We start from the raw sequence: 16,037 nt of genomic DNA, 5'->3' as shown, positions 1-16,037 counted from the left end.
GAGTGACTGAACAACAGTAGCAGTATAGTTTTACAGCTGATTCCAGGTTGTCATCCAGTTCTCTGGGAATATGATTTGTTCAGCACTTCAACTCTGAAGAAAAAATATGAAGAGGGATCCAAGGGCATGTAACTAAACTGAAGAGGAATAATACAACTGAGAAAAATAGAAAAAATAACCAAATTACAGATGAGTGATGGGTTTTCCAGGAGTTCGCTTACAAATTAATTTTCTATTGCAGATCTCGGCCCCTCATTTTTTTTTCCTAAAGAAAGCATCATGTACTACTTATTAATCCCAAGCTTAAAGAAAAAAAAAAAAGCAAATGCTTTTTCGATTTTCCTGAACTCTATTACTCTATCCACCCCACTCAGACTTGACTTTAGTGTTAATTTCTTTCTTTCTTTTTTCCTTTGGCCACACAGCATGTGGGATCTTGGTTCCCTGACCAAGGATCACACCTGTGCCCCCTGCAGAGTCCTAACCTTACTGGACCACAAGGGAAGTCCCCTAGTGTTAATTTCACATTCACATTTTCAAACCAAAAGTAATTCAGCCCAAAGTTTCTTAAAAGGAAATCTTTTCCTGGATGAATGTCAGGAGGCCAAGTTTTCAGTACAATACCATACAATACAGGGCTCTGTATCTGTACTACATCCCAGCTGGACAGCTCTCTCAGCAGTAGTCACCAGATCCTGGTATCCCTTCCCAGTGAAGGGTAACACTTCACCAAGCCACATGAAGTGTCACCGGGCTTAGGAGACACCAAACAACATACGAACATATCATATCAACATAAAGACAATGAGAGCAAATAATCATACTATTCTTTGTCAAATATGTACTGTGGAATTCATGATAAAAGATTATGGCTGGAAGCTTCATTTATCATTCCTATCAGGACACACTAGGACAGTTTTGGAAATACAAAGAATCTACATTAGCAGCACAAACTGATGCAACTAATAAACATTAGGGTTCTAAAAAAATCTTTAATAGTTAAAAATCTCCAATTAACTTTGTGTAATACATGACCAAAAGCCATAGAAATACTTTTCTTCCCCAGAGTTTGTAAGCCAAACACAGATTCTTTTAATAAATAGAAAGGGACACAAATTTAAAACAACTTAAGATCTTTTACTGGCAGCCTCAATGTAACAGTTGGAATGTTAAGACACTTACTCGTATAGAGTTGAACATTTCTGTTTTGGGTTTATGTCCCACAGCTTCTTATTACGGACAACATACTCATTACTATGCTGTTCATACAGAGCTTCAAATTCTTCTATATCCTGCCGAAGGTGATCAGGCACTACAAAGGGGCCCGCAGAATTTAAACTGCGTTTACTGATAAAACAAACAAACAAATGATTTTCTTGTGAATAATAAACTTCTAGGTGACCCAGAATAACATTTAAATTGGAATAAAGATAGCATATTATTCAACTTTCGGATGCAAACACACACTAGCAGAGAATTTAATGCAGAAAAGTTAACTTTCCACAACTTTAGTCAAGAGATACCTGAGTGCTGAGTAAATTCTTTTATTAATAATTACTTACTCATGCTATCAAGAGTAATTTTTTAAAAAACTTCTGGTTTAGAAAAAAAATCAATGTTGTATTAATTGTAACATGTTAAAAAGCAAAATGAAAGGTTTTATTACAATGGTGATCAATTTAAGTTAAAGTGAGATTGAGACTGGTAAAAGGTACTTACAAAAAATTTTTTTAAAGAGTATAAGAGTCTAGCACTCTGCAAAGCTGGAGTACTGTTGAGTGTGGGCTCTAAACTGGATTGCTGGTTTAAACTCTGGCTCTGCTGTGTATGAGCTTTGTGTCCTTGGGCACAGTCAACTGCACTGTATCTGAGCTTCCTTATGTGTAAAATGCTTATAATAGTATTTATCTCCAAGAAAGAAGAATGGATTAGATGAGTTTATATATACATAAAAAGCTCTTCAAACAGTGCCTGCCACATAAGTGCTATCAAAATATAGGCTGCTATTATTTAAACTTAAAACAATTCCCCCATTGAAAGAGTCTGAAAGAGTCCATGAAAATATGCAAAACAACTGTTACTACAACTCATTTAAGAAATGCGGCGGGAAAAATTTGTGGGTCTTTGGTCCATAAAGGAATATGATATAAAAAACTTACTGCTACTTACTAGTTTTATTTCTTGTATCTATCTGTCTCTTAAAAACTCAGTTTCAACAACCAGATCCACTGGAAATCGCTAATACCTAAGGCTGAACCATAATATCACATACAGCCTCCAAAATATCTTCCTAATAATTATCAACAGGACATTCTCTTCACTCAACATTTTAGAGAGTATTTTCTAGGATTTTCCAACAGTATCCTGCACACAGTAAGTTCTCAACCTTATCAAATTAATGTTATCAACCCTCTGATTTTAATACAGTTTATATCAATTCTTAACACTGACAGCCCACACTATATAAATCAACCACAATGGGTCACATCAGGTTGTTATTAACAGATGCATGTCTTCAGGCAGAGAAGTCAGGGAAATAAAAAAAAAGACAAGTTTAAAGGACACAGATTAAAATGCCTTTTAAGTTAAAATAAAAGCAAAAATTTTCAGACTGTGCTTACATATGGTCTTCACCTGAAGTGACAGTCTCATTGTTTGGTGTGACTGAAGGTGTTCCAGATCCAACTAACATAGGCTGGTTTAAAAAACAAAAATGACAATGATTTTCCACCTTTACCACTAAAACTGATGAATGCGCATATAAAATATGCACAAAAATTGCCAATATATATGACTTGTCTAAATTTTCTTGTGAACAGGGACATACAGTAATTAAATTTTCAACAGCCAAAAATAGGCACAAGCTAAATAAGTTTCTAAAACTCCAAAAAATTTTACACTATCACTGTGGAAACTCTCATTTTAGATAAACTACAGACATATAGTCAAAGATAAAACCAAAAGTTGTACTGGAACTTTTAAGCTACTCTTCAGTTCAGTTCAGTTGCTCAGTCATGTCCGACTCTTTGCGACCCCATGAATTGCAGCACGCCAGGCCTCCCTGTCCATCACCAACTCCCGGAGTTCACTCAGATTCACGTCCATCGAGTCAATGATGCCATCCAGCCATCTCATCCTCTGTCGTCCCCTTCTCCTCCTGCCCCCAATCCCTCCCAGCATCAGAGTCTTTTCCAATGAGTCAACTCTTCACATGAGGTGGCCAAAGTATTGGAGTTTCAGCTTCAGCATCATTCCTTCCAAAGAAATCCCAGGGCTGATCTCCTTTAGAATGGACTGGTTGGATCTCCTTGCAGTCCAAGGGACTCTCAGGAGTCTTTTCCAACACCACAGTTCAGAAGCATCAATTCTTCGGCGCTCAGCTTTCTTCACAGTCCAACTCTCACATCCATACATGACCACTGGAAAGACCATAGCCTTGACTAGATGGACCTTTGTTGGCAAAGTAATGTCTCTGCTTTTCAATATGCTATCCAGGTTGGTCATAACTTTCCTTCCAAGCAGTAAGCATCTTTTAATTTCATGGCTGTAGTCACCATCTGCAGTGATTTTGGAGCCCAAAAAAATCAAGTCTGACACTGTTTCCACCGTTTCCCCATCCATTTCTCATGAAGTGATGGGACTGGATGCCATGATCTTCGTTTTCTGAATGTTGAGCTTTAAGCCAACTTTTTCACTCTCCTCTTTCACTTTCATCAAGAGGCTTTTTTAGTTCCTCTTCACTTTCTGCCATAAGCTACTCATATGCTGTCCCTAATTTTCAACCCCTGCCTCCCATTTGATCCTGCAAATGTGTGATAGCCATTAAGAACCCACCATAAGACTTAAAAGTAATGCCCCAGTCATCTCACAGGCTTGAAGCAGAGCTTTAGGTAAGCGGAAGGAAGGAGTCTATCAATTCTGAGACTCTGCCATGATGGTTAGTATTTAGCTTTTTTTTTTAAAGTCTTTATTGAATTTGTTATAATACTGGCTCCTATTGTTCATGTTCTGGTGTTTTTTGGCCACAAGGCATGTGGGATCTTAGCTGCCCAACCAGGGACTGAATCCTCTCCCCGAGCAATGGAAAGTGAAGGCTTAACCATTGGACCACCAGGGAAGTCTCAGCATTTTAACTTTGAATATTTAGGTAATAATTCCATTAATTAATAATAATATGCATCATGTCTTGTTATACAGATATGACATGAGGGTACAGGGAAGTCAATATGCCCAAGGTCACAGAGATAATAAAAATAGTAATTGGTAGAACCAAGGGTCTGCCTGATCTCAAAGCAGCCCTGCTCACACTGATGAACAGCCATAAAAAGTGCTACATTACGACAATGATTTCACTAGGAAAAACCTAGAAAATGAAAAGGATCAGATCAGATCAGATCAGTCGTGTCTGACACTTTGCGACCCCATGAATCACAGCACGCCAGGCCTCCCTGTCCATCACCAACTCCCGGAGTTCACTGAGACTCACGTCCATCGAGTCAGTGATGCCATCCAGCCATCTCATCCTCTGTCGTCCCCTTCTCCTCCTGCCCCCAATCCCTCCCAGCATCAGAGTCTTTTCCAATGAGTCAACTCTTCGCATCAGGTGGCCAAAGTACTGGCGTTTCAGCTTTAGCATCATTCCTTCCAAAGAAATCCCAGGGCTGATCTCCTTCAGAATGGACTGGTTGGATCTCCTTGCAGTCCAAGGGACTCTCAAGAGTCTTCTCCAACACCACAGTTCAAAAGCATCAATTCTTCGGCGCTCAGCCTTCTTCACAGTCCAACTCTCACATCCATACATGACCACAGGAAAAACCATAGCCTTGACTAGATGAACCTTTGTTGGCAAAGTAATGTAATAGTCTCTATTAAGAATTACTTACATACAACATGAAACTTAAACTTCCTCAAAATGTAGAAAACTGGCAAAACATCTTTAAAGCCTAGAAAGTCTTTCTCTACAAAGTTCTTCAAAATATCCCAATAACTAGTTAATTCTTGAATTTATAAACTCAATTAAGAATCAATAGAGAAAACACTCCATACCTTTGAATCTTTTGGCTTCTTTTTCTTGCCTTTGTTTTTTATCTTGGTAGAATTAAACTAAAAAGTAAAAAAAAAAAAAATTATTGAACACTCAAATAATAATATTATGAAGCTACCATATATCATAAAGATACCATTTTGATTTTCATAGACTGGTCCTAAGTTGAAGTACATAAAATGTTTACCAAAAATTAACACTTTAGTGTGTTAAGCCCCACTGTTTTGATTTACAATAGAAAATAAGAAAAATGCTAAATGACACCTAATGCTATATAACTAAAATTAATCATTCCAACTTAAGATGCTGGTACTCATTTTCAACAAGGTTTATGCCATTTCATGTAATTGATGAGATTCATAAAGTAATTCCAGCTATGTGCTTATCATATTTTAATGATTTTCCTTTACTAACCAAACTAGACATTCTGCACTTGGCCAGACACCAGGGGACCAACAGTGAAATTAGAAGCAGCGTCTAACTTCCCATGGGGTCATGTCATCTGTGCTTCCACAGTCAGCCAGATAGGATCTGACTGAACGAAGACAAAATTTTAAGTATAGACAACTTGATCCTAAAAAAATCATTAAACAAGTATGTCTCTGTTCAAAAACTGCCACAAACTAATTAAGGAAGACAGCTCTGGAATTAATTTAACTTTTTAAGCTCAATTATAAGCCACTCAAAGTCCATTTGTTTTCCTTACAGAACAAAACACAATTTTAATCATTACAAGGTAACATTTCATTTTTATGCCATCAGATGACTCAAAAACTCCCTTCCTATGTCTACGATTAACATTCATTAGTTGTGAAAATTTATGGACACTGTCTAATTTAAGCTGCAGAGTGTGCTGACTGTTGTTCCAAGAGGAAGACTGGGATTACCCTAAGAAAATTGCCATGTTCCCCCGAAGTCCTCCAGATGTGGTTCTGGAGTGCCTCCTGGGATATAAAAAAACATTGGGTCCTCCTCTCCTCCTCTGGCTGACACAAATTAGAATATGACATTGAAAATGATGGGATAACTTACTGGCACATCACCACTGTCCTGTTTCCTTAATACAGTGCAGCGGCTGTCTGTTAGAAGATACAGATGGTTTTGTAAGGAAACGAAAGGTTTACATTGCTGTACGATACACGAAGTCCTTAAAGAAAACCACCCCAGATACTACTAACATCCACTATGTCCTACTCCTTATTTGGCTTTGACACAGTTCAGTTTAGAAACCAAGAGCAAAATGGCTGACTCAGTGAAAAACCAACTACTAGGAATTATGAAATTTCAATCTAACTCAGTACAACTTGAGTTTTTTCTAGATACCAAACTCTATGCATGCTAGGTGCTGGGAATACAGAAATGTATAGAGAAGTCCCTGCCATCAATAAGCTCATGTTCTGCAAACTACACAAGAGAGGCAAACACCACAGCCCAGTGTGCTAAAGGCCACAGTAAATGCAGTGAAACAAAGCTGACAGAAGAATGAAGTCTTCAAGGGGAGCAGCCCAAGGAAGGGTCAGGGAGGGCTGTGGGGAATAGAGGACTTTGGATGAGCAAGCAAGAGGCTGGGATGTGAGCAGGGACAGCACAAGGCAGGTTTGGGCACAGCAGGAAGTGAGGTGTACATTCCGCGGGGAGACGGGGGCATACTACTGAGCCCAGACAGACACTGTGACTTCAACCTGCAGGCAAAAGAAGTGTTTCCCCAACAGAATACTTAAAGAGGATCAGACAGATGTTCTAGAAGAGTCAGCAGAAGCAGTGTGAGAGAAAGGTTTGGAGTGGGAGGGTCAAAGGCATGGAGACCTGTTGAAGACTACTGAGATCATGGAAAGGTTATTAAGATCCTGGCCTAGGGAAATGGAGATGGACAGGGAAGGGCAGATCAAGAATACAGCTTACTTGACTTGACAACAAACTAGATAAGGGGTAAAAGGCAAGAGGAAGGGTCGAGACCAATTTCAGCGTTTCCTGCTTGAAAACAATACATAACGCATTATTATCTGAGATAAATCTCATGTGGCTTAAGCCATTCCAAGAGAGAGATATGCACACGGGATCCAAGAGAGAGTTTGGGTCTCCCAATTATCACAGCACTGGTGATGTTATTGAGCACTGTTAATTTATAAGATCAGTGGATTTTGATAAGTTTTTAACCAATGTAATCGTTCCTTTAAATGAAAGGAGACAAAATTGAAAATGTTGGGGTAAGGGTGAGAGGCAGAGGTAGTGAACTTGAAAATCTGTTGGCTGGTCATTTGGTTGGTGGCTTGCAACCCTATGACTGAGAGCAGAGAAACTGTCACAGCTGGATGGATTGGGTATTTCAGGCACAGAACACAAGAACCAGAGAAAATGCACAATGTAAGGGAATTGTGTCCTTTGGAATTGTCCTGTGCGATCCAAACATGCATCAAGTTTTGTAAGCTTAGTCCCAGAAAAGCATTTTATTCCCAGCAGCAGCAAGCTGAGTGCAATCAATCCAGGGTATCAAGAAGCGTGTTACCCCCAGTCATGAAGCAGTGTCCCTGGAAAATAAAGCCGCCTATATCTGAGTGTGCTAAGAACCACAACAAAAGTAAGCTTTCAGTTCCTTATGCTGTATCTGAATTTCATAATGTGTAACTCTTTAGTACAAGGCCAAAACCTTTTCACGTACCCTTTAAAACAAATAGCATGAATCAATATAGTGAAAATGAGTATACTACCCAAAGCAATCTATAGATTCAATGCAATCCCTATCAAGCTACCAACAGCATTCTTCACAGAGCTAGAACAAATAATTTCACAATTTGTATGGAAAAACAAAAAACCTTGAATAGCCAAAGCGATCTTGAGAAAGAAGAATGGAACTGGAGGAATCAACCTACCTGACTTCAGGCTCTACTACAAAGCCACAGTTATCAAGACAGTATGGTACTGGCACAAAGATAGAAATATAGATCAATGGAACAAAATAGAAAGCCCAGAGATAAATCCACGCACATATGGACACCTTATCTTTGACAAAGGAGGCAAGAATATACAATGGATTAAAGACAATCTCTTTAACAAGTGGTGCTGGGAACTCTGGTCAACCACTTGTAAAAGAATGAAACTACAACACTTTCTAACACCATACACAAAAATAAACTCAAAATGGATTAAAGATCTCAACGTAAGACCAGAAACTCTAAAACTCCTAGAGGAGAACATAGGCAAAACACTCTCCGACATACATCACAGCAGGATCCTCTATGACCCACCTCCCAGAATATTGGAAATAAAAGCAAAAATAAACAAATGGGACCTAATTAACCTTAAAAGCTTCTGCACATCAAAGGAAACTATTAGCAAGGTGAAAAGACAGCCTTCAGAATGGGAGAAGATAATAGCAAATGAAGCAACTGACAAACAACTAATCTCGAGAATATACAAGCAACTCCTACAGCTCAACTCCAGAAAAATAAATGACCCAATCAAAAAATGGGCCAAAGAACTAAGTAGACATTTCTCCAAAGAAGACATCCAGATGGCTAACAAACACATGAAAAGATGCTCAACATCACTCATTATCAGAGAAATGCAAATCAAAACCACTATGAGGTACCATTTCACGCCAGTCAGAATGGCTGCGATCCAAAAGTCTACAAGTAATAAATGCTGGAGAGGGTGTGGAGAAAAGGGAACCCTCTTCCACTGTTGGTGGGAATGCAAACTAGTACAGCCACTATGGAGAACAGTGTGGAGAGTCCTTAAAAAACTGGAAATAGACCTACCTTATGATCCAGCAATCCCACTGCTGGGCATACACACTGAGGAAACCAGAAGGGAAAGGGACACGAGTACCCCAATGTTCATCGCAGCACTGTTTATAATAGCCAGGACATGGAAGCAACCTAGATGTCCATCAGCAGATGAATGGATAAGAAAGCAGTGGTACATATACACAATGGAGTATTACTCAGCCATTAAAAAGAATACATTTGAATCAGTTCTAATGAGGTGGATGAAACTGGAGCCTATTATACAGAGTGAAGTAAGCCAGAAAGAAAAACACCAATACAGTATACTAACGCATATATATGGAATTTAGAAAGATGGTAACAATAACCCTGTGTACGAGACAGCAAAAGAGACACTGATGTATAGAACAGTCTTATGGACTCTGTGGGAGAGGGAGAGGGTGGGAAGATTTGGGAGAATGGCATTGAAACATGTAAAATATCATGTATGAAACGAGTTGCCAGTCCAGGTTCGATGCACGATACTGGATGCTTGGGGCTGGTGCACTGGGACGACCCAGAGGGATGGAATGGGGAGGGAGGAGGGAGGAGGGTTCAGGATGGGGAACACATGTATACCTGTGGCGGATTCATTTTGATATTTGGCAAAACTAATACAGTTATGTAAAGTTTAAAAAAAAAAAAAATAGCATGAAATTTGAAAGTCTAACTCCTGGCAATACACAAAGCAGACGTCTGATGAGAAGGAAAAAGGAAGAGGGCAGGGAGAGACAGTATCCTAAGAGATATATGTAGTACCAAAGATAACAAATTTAAATTCCGAATTGAAGAACGTGTCTAACTCTGGAGGTCAACTGTCAAATCCACCTCCATGTTCACAGCCGGGCGTGGAACTCTACCCCTGCACCAAGAATTTCCTCTTTCCGAGGAGCTGAACCCCTCAGCACTTTTCCTGGTCCTCTCTTCTCCCATATTACAGTTACCTGTATATTCATTTTATTCCTTTTTCTAAACATAATGTCCTGAGGGCAAGGACTAGCGTAAGCATTTCTGAGTTCCCTGTTATCACACCTAGCACAAGGTGTTGAAGCGGCAGTAAAAGATTTCTGACGAACTGAGTTAGGGGTGTAGCTGGGCCACAGCCTCCTTTTTTGACTCCCAGCTCTAGGCTCTTCCCACCACAGCAGATATGTTATCTGTTCTAGATTCTGCAAACACTGCCTCCTTCTGCAGGCCAATGTTTCCTTGAATGCTACAAATCAAACCATTTCCTAAGAAACTCCATCACTTTAATATATATATAACCTTTGCCATGACAACTGTCAAAACACCTACAAAGAGAACAGTCCATGTAATGTATCCATCTGAGTGTCTTGACAACACTGAGATCCATAGAGTAAAAGGGCTTTAGTATATGAAAAAATCACTGTTCTTAATACTAACTTCCCCAAATAAGCCAGACGTAGCATGATGATTTTCATTATTTTCTTTGTTAAGTATCTAAGTAAGCTAGATCCTTTGACGACTTTTTCCTTAGACACAAATTGAAACTGTCCACATACCCATTATATCAAAGAACTCGTCCAAGGCATTATGGAGTGCTGGGAACTTGTCTCTGTGTTCTTCTAGCAGCCATATTAAACACCGCGCTTCCTTCAGTGACGTAGGCTCATAGAAATAATCAAGTTGCTTTCCTTCTATAGAGCCTAGCTTATGACCGTATTTCTCATTCCAGAGAAAAGTCATGATGCTAAAATCAAGCTCCTTAAGAGGAGCCCCATAACGAGAAAAGAAAGGTCCTGTGGCATCTAAGCCTATAATAAAAACAAAACCCAAGTCAGAAGAAGGGAGGATTATTTGCTATAAAATTATATTCAGTTTCACATCTTGGAAAGCAGTTCTATTATAGTTTGCTTACATTTTCAGTGAAAACATTTAAATACTTGAGAATAAACTTATTCAAGCTATTATGGATTTCAGAAATACCATTTCACATGAATATGCTGAATACTGTAATTCTTACCTATTAGTTGAAAAAGGTGGGCCAAAGGCTTCTATTATTCTAGCTATTTTTATTCGACTTAGGAAAAGAAGGAATTTTTTAGTATTTATTCTTATTTATTTGGCTGTGCTGATTCTTAGTTGTGGTATGAGGGATCTAGTTCCCTGACCAGGAATTGAACTTAGGAGCATGGAGTCTTCACCACTGGACCACCAGGCAAGGCCCAGAAAAGGAATTTTTTAAAGGCATTAAATTCCTTTAAAAATACAACAGTAACTTTTCACTCCTTCATAATGATTTTCATTCAAATTAGTACAAGCTAGCCAGATTTTACAATGCTTTTCTACGTATATTCTATAATAACAAAACATCAATGATATATGGAACTTCCCAAATGCCTTTAAAACAGAAAATGGGTGAACTCTTCATCCAACACCTTCAAGAATGCACCTTATCCCCTCGAACACCGTGGCCCCTTACCCTCCTCACGAGAATTTCAGGTGGTCACTATTCTCAATCTTCCTCCCGCTTCTACAACTCCAGAGAAAAGGGTGGCTGCACCCTCAGGCACTACTACTGAAAGGAGGTGAGCCCCTGCTGCGTGCTAACACAGCCACCAAAAGCAAGGACTGGCTCTGCTCTCTCCCCCTACATCTCTAACACTGGACGGGTCACAGGCTTTCAGTCTGCAAATGAAGCAGAGACTGCCAAGTCAAAACTACCCTAGACGGCTGAGCCTTCCAGACGCAACAGCTTTGCAGAGGTCATGTTACATATCAGTGTATTTAAACACGAGAATCAGTGACCATGTAAAATACACACATGATACAAGGTTTAAGGGAATCACGGATGAAGAAATACCACATTCAAATCTCCAAATGGAGCTCACATCAGAGCATGTGCTCAATGAGAGGAAGGCAGCAGATCACACCTAGTACTGAAATGTTAACCCCGCTCCTGCCCAATTTAAATTAATCTTAGTTAAATAAAGCAAATTCAAGTAAGAAATATAAAAAATTTTAACATTTCCTTGTCTGTTTAGTAGACACTAATGGCAGCATCACTTAGGATAGTTTTATGGGGCCAGGAACCCATGGAGACACATGTCCACAGCAGCAACATTAGTTACCAACCACACCGAGTACTGCCACCTCGCTCTGTCTCCACTGACAGACACTTAGTAGTATATTCTCTGAAACCCTAGTGTTCCATCAGCTCCGGTCTCTAAGGCAGGTCAGGCCAGCAATCTCTACGGGCCGCTGCTACGGCTCCTGCTAGCCTTTTACCCAACAGCTGCCGACTGAACCGTCTACTGGGCTAGGAAGTGGCCACCTTGGTCACTGGGACAAACAAGGCCACGGTGGATGCTCAAGGACCCCATCCTCTAGGGTCAGTCGGCAGCTTTCTCTACTGCTGCATTCCATGATCCCTGAGTAGGTCTGGTAAAGAGCCTGCTCGAAGGTTCTTCCTCAACCAAACTAGGAAAATCAGGACAGAGCGCCAGTTTTATGATCCTGTGATTCACAATGCTGAAGGTCAGCCCCAGGACATTTCTCTTGATCCTTAGATACAGATCTGCCATAGGCGATCCTAACCAATCATCCATACTCCATCCCACTCTCCCCTCCAAACTCTTCACAACCCCAGAGGGCACCCCTGTGCAGCTGACTCCAAGGGGTGCTATTCACCCAGGGGAGTGCCCAGTAGTCACAAAATTAACACACTACAATAGTTGAGCGTAACACAGGACTGGACTTTCTTACTGACTGGACTTTGCTGTGTTGACATATTTCACAAAAGCACAAGGTAACCTTTCTATACAAAGAAAGTGAAGTCGCTCAGTCATGTCCGACTCTTTGCAACCCCATGGACTGTAGCCTAACAGGTTCTTCTGTCCATGGGATTTTCCAGGCAAGAATACTGAAGTAGGCTGCCATTTCCTTCTCCAGGAGATGTTCCTGACCCAGGGACTGAACCTGGATCTCCCGCACTGTAGACAGACACTTTACCAGGAAAAGTGTCACCAGGAAAGTCAACCTATCTAAGGTAACCTAAAAATTGTGAACTTCAGGAAACAGTATTTTTTAACCATACAAATTTGTAGTTCTACATTTTAAAAAGTCATAAATGATGGTAAAAAGAAGAAGGATTCAGAGGTCTGTATTTATCCTCCTACAAAACTGCATCTCTACAGTTAAGAGACATACCAAAGCTATTAAGTTTCTGGATCCAGGTGGCTAGTTTTGGGTCCACTTCTTTAAGCTCACTCAAAACATGCAGAAATACCCTTGTTTTTACTCTGTTCTTTTCTTGGATCAAATGACGAATGACATAGTCCACTGCTTCATTCAGGAAATTTCTGCTAGAAAAACACGTTGTGTAGTCTTCTGTGGTTAAAACCTTCCAAGAAAGCAATTCTTTGAGAAGCTTGGAAGTATTCAGTATCCCGGACTTAATCTTGTCAGCATACTGCTTTATGCACTGCAGAATTCTGTCATCAAGGAACTGGCAACTTTGGACATGGTTGATAGTTTCTAAGGATGAATAACAGTGGTCAGTAAAAAGGAGAAAGAGGACCAATTTGCAAAAACATAAACTCTGAAAAACTTAACCTAACATTGTGTGTGAAAGTGAAGTCAAAGTGCTAGTTACTCAGTTGTGTCTTACTCTTTGAAACCCTGTGGACTGTAGCCTTGCTAGGGTCCTCTATCCATGATATTCTCTGGCAAGAATACCAGACTAGGTAGCCGTTCCCTTCCCCAGGGGATACTCCCAACCCAAGGATCAAACCCACATCTCCTGCGTTGCTGGCAAATTCTTTACTGTCTGGGCCACTAGGGAATTACTTAGCAATATAATCCGTGACTCAGATGTATTCTTTATGTTGTTTTAAATAACCTAAGAACTTTTAAATTAGATATATAAAGTATTTAACTTTAAAAGTGCCTTTAAAAGACATGAAACTTCACAGTATATCAAACATATCAAGTATCTTATTTCTTTCACTAGTACCACTCATGTAACATCTAAAAACTTAGTTCCTCTAAAAAGGTTACTTCCCTCAACAATCTTAACTGAGCCTTATCGACTACTCAGATTTTACATTCAATAAATATGCTTCATGCATGAATGTAAAGCTTTTTTTTTCCCCCTGGAGTTGAAGGGATCATTGCTTCAGGTATAAAAACAATATTTGGTTGAATTTGGATAAATGTGTGTTATCTGTCTTACTGCTGAATCCTAAATCATAGACCTGTGGAGTTACTGATTGCAGTATCTCAAAAGTGCATCTTCCTACCCAGGCATTTCCCCCCAAAAGTGGCCATTTAACCTCTTGACGCTAATATGGTAAATAAACATACAAATACAAAAAATATATAAAGTAAATGATGTTCCCTAAAATTTTTTTTCAGTAGAAAAGACAGTTCTGATTGATTTCTGAAACATTAATGGAATAACCAGTCAATCCTAAAGGAAATCAACTCTGAATATTCATTAGAAGGATTGATGCTGAAACTCTAATACTCTGGTCACCTGATGCAAAGAGCCGACTCTTTGGAAAAGACCCTGATGCTAGGAATGATTGAGGGCAGGAGGAGAAGCGGGTGACAGAGGATGAGACGGTTGGATGGCATCACTGACTCAATGGACCTGAGTCTGAGCAAACTCTGGGAGACAGTAAAGGACAGGGAAGCCTGGTATGCTGCAGTCCATGGGGTTGCAACGAGTTAGACATGACTTAGTGACTAAACCACAACAAGATGAAAAACAAAAACAGCAAGAGGAAATATTAATGCTGGCAACAGTCATCAGAGTAGAAAATGAGAATAATTTAACTCAAAACTGAAAGGAGTCCTATAGTTAATAATACTGTTTCGTGTATTTGCATGTAGACCTTGAAAGTTCTCATCATGAAAAAAAAATTCTGTGTATGTATGGTGGTGGATGTTAACTGGATTTACTGTGGTAATCATTTTGCAATATATAGAAATATCAAATCATTATGTTGTACACCTGAAACCATACATTAAAAAAACACAAAACTTGAAAGTAAACGTGTCCACAGGGACAGTAAATCACTGAGACTGCTCCCATGTTGATCAGGGAATGCTGATGAGATGAGCATAAAACACGAAGTAATCTCTCTGGCATCTCATATGAACTGCTTCTTTATGTGAAGCAGCATACTTCAGATAATCAGTGGCTAATTTACAGTTCAAACATATGTGTGGAATTTCAAATACTATTTTCACGTTCACTTTGGAGATAAGGGAACTGAGACAATTTGCCCTAAGTGGCAGGAAAGTGTTTTCAATTCCTGTATATTACTTATAAATTCAACGTTCCTTACACCACTCCCCTCCCCATCTCAGGGTAATCAAAAGATGGTGATAGTATTAAAATACCAAGGGAAATCTAAATTTCAATTCAATTTAACTATTAACATAAAGCCCAACAAGATGAGTATTTGTATACACACTTTTAAGCAAGAATATATGATTCTCATCACGCTTCAGACTCCCAGCATACCTCTCTGCTCTTCAGTTTTTGGTGGGTTACTTTCCCTTAAGTCCTCTTCCAGTCTTTCTTGTGCTAATTTTTTTGCTTCCTTTTTTTGGAGCTTTCGCTTCAATTTTTTGTCTTCTTTCAGCCTCAACTTCTCTAGGCTGATAAACAATTATAATTAATGACAATTCACCTTTGTTATGAACTCAATCAACTACTTTCCTTTGCCTATTGTAGAAGCCATTTTCCAAATAATAAACTAGAAGTTTTCTTTTTTAGTTAGAACTTGAGACTACATCCTCTGTTCAGTATCAAAAACTTTTGACATGTGGTCAATTCAGTCAAAACAAGTGTATTTGTTTCATAAAAACAAGAACATCAATGACTAAGTGATTTCTAATTAAGGATGCATATATAGATCATACACATATTATCCCCATGTATAGAAGATACCATTAGAGTAAAGAGGAATAGTAAAAAATTACTATGCAAGTTAATACATGTAAATACTCATTTCCACAGTAAAATATCATTTTCATAACCCAATAATGATCTACAACACTCAAATTTGGTCAATATGGCTTAAAGAAATTCTCTTCAACAAATAATTGATCTTTTCTTTTGCTTTTTCTTGGTCACCAATGATTAAAAAAATAACTTCTTAAAATGGAAAACAATGGAAAACAAAAAGCAGGGCAAAAAAGAAAAGAAAAAAAGATTGAATTATTTGAACAAGAAGATAACAGAAAAGTGATTAATT

At 39.0% G+C, this 16,037-nt stretch overlaps 1 protein-coding gene across 12 annotated transcripts in view; it reads right to left on the bottom strand.

The window, feature by feature from the left end:
• Positions 1–16,037, bottom strand: part of TTC3 (tetratricopeptide repeat domain 3) — a 129,930-nt gene that overhangs the window by 43,709 nt on the left and 70,184 nt on the right. For 11 of the 12 annotated variants that reach the window (XM_055569927.1, XM_055569925.1, XM_055569933.1 and 8 more), the window contains 7 exons: positions 15,302–15,438; positions 12,979–13,305; positions 10,332–10,583; positions 6,077–6,123; positions 5,047–5,103; positions 2,622–2,695; positions 1,183–1,347 (listed from right to left, as the gene is read on the bottom strand). In XM_055569927.1, coding sequence (XP_055425902.1) covers positions 1,183–1,347; positions 2,622–2,695; positions 5,047–5,103; positions 6,077–6,123; positions 10,332–10,583; positions 12,979–13,305; positions 15,302–15,438 — 1,059 coding nt within the window. The remainder of the gene's footprint in view (positions 1–1,182; positions 1,348–2,621; positions 2,696–5,046; positions 5,104–6,076; positions 6,124–10,331; positions 10,584–12,978; positions 13,306–15,301; positions 15,439–16,037) is intronic. The other variant, XM_055569937.1, reaches the window with a different exon arrangement.

The sequence above is a fragment of the Bubalus kerabau genome, chromosome 2 (assembly GCF_029407905.1).
Source record: "Bubalus kerabau isolate K-KA32 ecotype Philippines breed swamp buffalo chromosome 2, PCC_UOA_SB_1v2, whole genome shotgun sequence".
Classification (NCBI taxonomy): Eukaryota; Metazoa; Chordata; class Mammalia; order Artiodactyla; family Bovidae; genus Bubalus; species Bubalus kerabau.
This window is presented reverse-complemented; position numbering and strand designations above follow the sequence as displayed.